The sequence below is a fragment of the Otolemur garnettii genome, unplaced genomic scaffold, assembly GCF_000181295.1.
Source record: "Otolemur garnettii isolate 467f Iridium unplaced genomic scaffold, OtoGar3 scaffold00039, whole genome shotgun sequence".
Taxonomy (NCBI): Eukaryota; Metazoa; Chordata; class Mammalia; order Primates; family Galagidae; genus Otolemur; species Otolemur garnettii.
The window spans coordinates 2186695-2193768 of record NW_003852434.1 but is presented as its reverse complement, the minus strand read 5'-3'; the positions used below and the strand labels follow the sequence as shown (position 1 = coordinate 2193768).

Below are 7074 nucleotides of genomic sequence, written 5' to 3'. Positions count from 1 at the left end.
AAAAAAAAAAAACAAAGAATGAAATCACACTGTCTTATACTTTTTTTATTCATGTTTATCTGTTTTTCATTTTATTTAATTTCCACATTCAATGTTTGTCTGTAACACTGTTTTTAAGGCTGCATGATAATCCAGGAGAAAGTGAGGCCTTAATTTATTTAATGATTTCTTTATTACTAGATAATTACAGCTTTTTTTTTTATTTGAGACAGAGCCTCAAGCTGTCCTTCTGGGTAGAGTGCCATGGCTTCACTGCTCACAGCAACCTCCAACTCCTGGGTTCAAGCGAGTCTCCTGCCTCAGCCTCCCAAGTAGCTGAGACCACAGGGGCCCGCCACAACGCCCGGCTATTTTTTGGTTGCAGCCATTATTGTTGTTTGGCGGGCCCAGGTTGGATTCGAACCCGCCACCTTAGGTGTATGTGGCTGGAATTAGAGCTTTTTAAAATTAACTTCAGGTTATTACGAGGATACAAATAACCAGGTCACAATTTTTGAATTTGTTAGGTAGAATCCCTCTTGTAGTTGTGTCCTGTACCCAAAAGGTGTGCCATACACCCCCACCTTGTGCCCTTTAAGTGGGAACACCCCAATCCACCCTCTCCACTCTCCTCCCTCAGCCCCCCTCCTCCCAGCCTAAATAGAATTATGTTTTTCTCCTATGTGGCCATGTGTTAGATTGATTGTCTACTGGCCTCATGATAAAATTGTGTATATTGGATACTTGAGTTTCCATTCTTGTGATACTTTACTAAGAAGAATATGTTTCAACTCCATCAAGAATATTTTTTTAATTGTTAAATATTAGGAAAGAAAAACTTTGTACTTTTCACCCCTGAACATTGTATAATATTATATTTATTTTCTTAATTTTTTTCTATTTTTAGACACTAAATGTATGTATTATTTTACAAAGAATATGTCTGTTTCTAGACATTCAGTTTCTATCTATTCAGTTCAACATAAATGTGATTCATGGATTAGGGTACATTTCATTAATAATTTTCTGTTGAGGTACTAAGAATTTACTGCTCTGAAGCCCTTCTTTGGTCTACTTTTCAGTATCATAATTTTTTAGAAATAAGAAAAACTTACATCTTTTTGTGGCTATTTTTTAAAATTGGGAAATAAATATTTATTATCTGTTCTAAATTAGACTAAGGTGCGGCGGCTCACGTCTGTAATCCTAACACTCTGGGAGGCTGAGGTGGGAGGATCCCTTGACCTCAGAAGTTCAAGACCAGCCTGCACAAGTGGGAGACCCTATCTCTACTGAAAATAGAAAAATTAGCTGGGTCTGGTGGCTCACGCCTGTAATCCTGGCACTTGGGAGCCTGAGGCAGGTGGATTGCCTGAGCTCACAAGTTTGAGACTAGCCTGAGCCAGTGCCAGAGGGAGACCCCTGTCTCTAAAAATAGCTGGACATTGTGGCAGGCACCTGTAATCCCAGCTATTTGGGAAACTGAGTCAAGAGAATCATTTGAGTTCAAGAGTTTGAGGTTGCTGTGAGCTGTGATGCCACAGCACTCTACTCAGGGACACAAAGTGAGATTCTGCCTCAAAAAAAAAAAGAAAAGAAAAGAAAAGAAAAGAAAAATTAGTTGGGCACACCTATAAGTCCCAGCTACTCTGAGGCAAGAGGATTGCTTGGACCCAGGAATTAAAGGTTGCTGTGAACTGGGCTGACACCACAGCATTCTAGCCTAGGCAACAGACCGAGACTCTGTCTCAAAAAAAAAAAAAAAAAAGGAGTTAAAATGGAGTTTTTAAAAAAGGCCTATGTTATATATAGTTAATGTAGTCTTGATGGTTTTGGCATTTTAGAAATGGTTATAAATCGTCTACCACATTTTCAATTGTGTATGTATTCACTCAGGTTATGACACAGTTGAGAAAAAAGTTAATTTTATTGAAATGAGGCAAACTGTAGAAGAAACTTTGGAACTAGATAGATAATCTAATAATTATTTTCATTTACTTACCTATTTATTCATTTATCTTCCTTTTACAGAAGCACTGCAGAAATGATGTCTGTTCATTTGGATTTAAATAAAGCAAGAGACATCTTTAAGAAGTTAACCCAAAAGGACTGGATTAGTGACATGGTGGTATTCTTCAGATTGTTATTTAGAAAAAGAAAATAACACTAGAATATTTTTTATAAGAATGTAACATTTTGGAAGAAATACTTTGTTTTTTAATTTTTTTTCTGTTTGCTGTTTGAAGAATGAAATATTTTGCTTTAAGAGAATCTCTGAGGTCTTGTAGCATATCTAGATTAAGTAAAACTAAGGTAGCATTCAAGAGTTTGCACAGTTAGAGTGAAATAGTTGCCTAATAGTCACATAAGTTAAAAATCATTTAAATTACACAACTGGGCTCGGCGCCTGTGGCTCAACCGGCTAAGGTGCCAGCCACGTACACCTAAGGTGGCGGGTTCGAATCCCCAGCCCGAACCCGCCAAACAACAATGACGGCTGCAACCAAAAAATGGCCGGGCGTTGTGGCGGGCGCCTGTGGTCCCAGCTGCTTGGGAAGTGGAGGCAGGAGACTCACTTGAGCCCAGGAGTTGGAGGTTGCTGTGAGCTGTAATGCCACAGCACTCTACCCAGGGGGACAGCTTGAGGCTCTGTCTCAAAATAAATAAATAAATAAATAAATTACACAACTGTAAGCAAACACACATACACAAACATGCATACACATTCCTAGAGGGAATTAATTCAACATAAGGCTTTAGGAAGATGGTTAAGGATTTGTTGAGATTGGCACACTGGAATCAGAACATTTTATGTGCAGTTCTTTTTTTTTTTTTAATTAAATCATAGCTGTGTTCATTAATGCATTTATGGGGTACAATATGCTGGTTTTATATACAATTTATGTGCAGTTCTTTCAAGCATAAATATAGAAATGAGGACACTTTTTCTGAATATCCCCCTCTCCAAGGACTGCTTGGATTCTTCCTCTCTGTTGTCTTCCATAGGACTTTCTTTTCCATGGGTTCTAGAATGTTCTTTTTTTTTCTGGAACTGTTGCTTCCTGTTTCAGCACCCCTTCTGTTTTAGGATTTTCACTTGCAGATGCTCTGGGCATACTTTCTTTATTAAAGAAATTGCCTTTCTTAATTTATTTTTCTGTTTTCTTGCGCTGGTCGATCTAGAGATAGTACTCCCTGAGCGCTCTCCATCTTCTCCTCCTCGGTCTCACTGCAATTCCTTCTTTTTTTCTCTCTCTTTCCTCCTCCTCCTCCCGCCCTTATTTGGTTTCTCCCTTTGTTTCTGTATCTCACTTCTCTTTCTCTCTCAGTCTTGCTCCCATCTCTTGCCCTCTCACACCTGTTTCATTCTATTTTAGCGGCAAGTTTTCTCTCACTCCTTTCTTTCAAGGGAAGAAGGAAAGTTTAATTCTGTTCACTTTGGCAGAACCACGGCCCCAGGAGGGTTCTGGGGTAAAGTGGATCCCTGCTTTACCTGCAGAATCATCAAGACTCTGCAGCTCTTAGTCTTGCAGAACTAACATTAACCCAAGAACTACTTGGTGGACTATTTTTTTCTGAGACATAGTCTCACTATGTTGCTCCTGGGTAGAGTGCCATGGCGTCACAGCTCACAGCAATGTTAAACTCTTGGGCTTAAATGATTCTTTTGCCTTAGCCTCCCAAGTGCTGGGACTACAGGTGCCCACCACAACACCCGGCTATATATATATTTTTTTTTTGGCTGTAGTTGTCTGGCAGGCCTGGGCAGGATTTGAACCTGCCAACTCGGGTATGTGGCTGGCCCCCTAGCCACTGAGCTACAGGCGCTGAACTTTGGTGGACTATTGTATCAACATTTGTTCTTGATAATTTTCTTTCATTATTTAAAATCTTCCTATTGGGGGCCGTTTAACTTTCTTTCCATAAGATTCTGATTCATTGCTACTGAGTGTAGCCACAGAAAGATAACGCAAACTAGAAGGCCATTTCTGCACCTGTGAAGGGAAGGGATTGCTTCGGTTCATCACAGAGGGCTTTCCCTGCTTGCTAATTATGCCTTGATTGTACCAGAAAAATAACAGAATGTATAAGTGACATAATCACAGGGCATTTTTCACCTCTGTCGCTTCAGAAAGGATTAGCTGGATTAGGAGATCTAGAATGTTTCTATCTTGAGATTCTGTGATATGGTCTCAGACAAACATTTCAATGCTTGCTGTGTGTTGGGCACATAATGACGACTCTTGATGAAAAATAAAAGACACATGATCTCTGTCCTTTAGAAGCGCATGGTTTAATGAAAGAGACAAATACATGTGTACTTTAGTGCAAAGACTGGGTGTATTTTATATTCCACTGTCTTCCCTGCGGCCTATCTTAGAATGTAGTCAGTATACCATAAATATTTTTGGACGCATTCAGTTACTAGTGCAGTAAATGGTCAACTATATACTTAGAGTACTCAAAACAAGCTACCTGGAGGAATTCGGAGTTTACCAGGTGCCTATATAGGTAAGGGCATTCCAGGCAGCCAGAAATGTGTAAACCAAGGCATAGTGTATGAAACAGTGAAACTGGCTTGAGAGTACTGTGACAGTTGTGAAGGGTTTGGAGTGGGCTGGGAGGTTTGGGGATAGTGTGAAACAGAGGGTGAAGTGCAGTAGTAGTGGGGGAACTGCCTCTTAGATCTGAGACCGTTGTTCATCCAGTATAACCCTTCTCCTAGGATTTCTCAGTCTCGTTCATACACCCTAACAATTGAATGGGAAGAATGTTTGTCACAAATGCCTCCCACATTTGGGAGGCTAGATTAGATGAGATGTAAACATGGATTTCAGAAAAACTAAACAATTATGCTAACTTAGTGGTGGAATGAAATTCCGGGTTCTGCACCTTGTTTTCTTACCATCTGTTATACCCTGTTCCACCATCTGTTCCTGCTGAGTTTTGAATGCCTTTTCCCTGATCCTTTCTGACCACAGGTAACCACCTGTCTCAGGGATAATCTGCTCAAAAACCTTACCTTTTATTCTCCACACCAAGAAGCCTTAGGAATCTTCTTCCTCCTCCCAGAATGTCCTGTGATGCATGAAGCTAGCAACTCAGAGGGCCTGGTCGTTGAGTTCACAGAGGCCGTTTGTAGACTGAATGACCAGTCTGCATGGATTCTGGGTAAGATTGATGATTTACATTGGAAAATACAAGTACTTTATCCATCTTCTCAATGGAAAGAATGCCTAGTAAAGGTATGACAAAACTTATATATTTATAAATGCTTTCATGGTCATATCCATGGCATACTCTAAAGATGTGTGATAATTGTTGCCATCCTCTAAAGCTGTTTGTTCTAGTGCCTTTTTAGAGTTCTTCTTGGAGTGATACATGCATGGCTTGGTCTTGACTCCCTTTGTCCATAACTTTTCATTATGGAAAATTTCACCCACAGAGAGAAATTGAAAGACTAGTATAATGAATAGCCCTGTATCCTCTACCTTAGAGACTGCAATGATAAATCTGCTGCCATGTGTATTTTGCTCTTTACATACAGATCACATTTTATTTTTTACCAGATACTTGCAAGTAAGTGGAAGACATGAGATTTCACTCATCGTCTTTTAGCCTTCATCTAAGAATGTGGAATCCTACATCACCATGACATCATTACCATCTCTAAGAAAATTTGCCATAATTCCATAATATTATCTAATATTCAGGCCATATTCAAATTTCTCCACTTTTCCCAAAATGCATTTTATAGCTTTTGGAGTTTTTTTTGTTTGTTTTTTAAGATATATGTCAGTTGCTTTGTGGAACGTCGCACATGCAGATTATCTGATCGTGTCCTCCTCTTTCTGTATTTTCCGTATACTGGAGGTTAGGTCTAGGGGCATGAACAGATTTGAGTGGGTTTTTTTTTACATATGTAGTATATTCAGCCCCAGGAAGTTCATTCTTTGTATTTTGTTAAATATGAATAAATATGAATAACATTGCAAGTGATGAAAAGCTACTTTAAAGTGTTTTTTTGTTTTTTAAAATGCTGAAAGATGTTTGTAAGAGTCAAAAACTCAGGCTGGTAGCAAAAAAGAAAGCTAGGTGATCACAAGAAATTCTTCATTTCTTTTTTAAATTTCAGACTAACGTGAAAGTACCATTAGGTTAGTGTTTGCCTCTGTTAGGTAGAGTACCTGTTGTAGTTGGGTCCTGCACCCAAGAGGTGAGCCATATACCCTTACATTGTGCCCATTAAGTGGGAGTACACCTGTCGGGGCCCAAGACTGGCCAGGTTGCCGGCCCCAGCCTATCTAATTGTCCAGATGCATAGTGCTGTGCTATCTTGCTTGGGATTAACTCCCCTTAGGTGCCAGGGGTACAATTTGTCTTAGCAGGAGAGAGAGAGAGAGAGAGACAGTCTTCAAGGGAGAGAAACAGTCTTAGCAGGAGAGTGAATCTTAGCAATCTTTGTGGAAGGGTGCTGAGCAAGCGTCCTCTGAGCAGGAGCAAAAGAGTTAGAGTGAGCGAGTCCATGAAAGAGTGAGAATGGGGCGGCGCCTGTGGCTCAAAGGAGTAGGGCACTGGCCCCATATGCTGGAGGTGGTGGGCTCAAACCCAGCCCCAGCCAAAAAAAAAAAAAAACTGCAAAAAAAAAAAAAAAAAGAGTGAGAATGAATGACCCCAGATTAACCTCTCCTGCAGTTACTTATAGCCATGATCCCGTGGCTATTTACACCACAGGTGTAGAGACTGCCCAGAACTGATGTTCTCATCTTGCGTGCTCTCCTGTTAATGAGAGCCGAATCCCTTGCCTATGCCCTTATCACCAAGGTATTATAGTACTGAGCTGTTACAGGTGTTTCTCGTAGTTACAGAGTGTTCAAACCTTAACTCTCACTTCTCCAGTCCTGTGAGTTATACGGTCTGCTACACACACCAATCCCCCTCCCTCTTTCTCTCTGCCCCCTCACTCCTCTACCCCCCCCCAATGTGTTTTTCTTCTGTGTTATGTGGGCATGTATTAGTTCATCTACTGGCTTCATATTAGTGTTGAGTGCATTGGATACTTGATTTTTCCATTCTTGTGATACTTTACTAAGA

General features: G+C 40.2%; 1 protein-coding gene across 1 annotated transcript in view; it reads left to right on the top strand.

The window, feature by feature from the left end:
* Positions 1-7074, top strand: part of HERC5 (HECT and RLD domain containing E3 ubiquitin protein ligase 5) — a 57647-nt gene that overhangs the window by 15558 nt on the left and 35015 nt on the right. Inside the window, exons 11-12 of the mRNA XM_012805298.2 lie at positions 2011-2104; positions 4962-5151. Coding sequence (XP_012660752.1) covers positions 2011-2104; positions 4962-5151 — 284 coding nt within the window. The remainder of the gene's footprint in view (positions 1-2010; positions 2105-4961; positions 5152-7074) is intronic.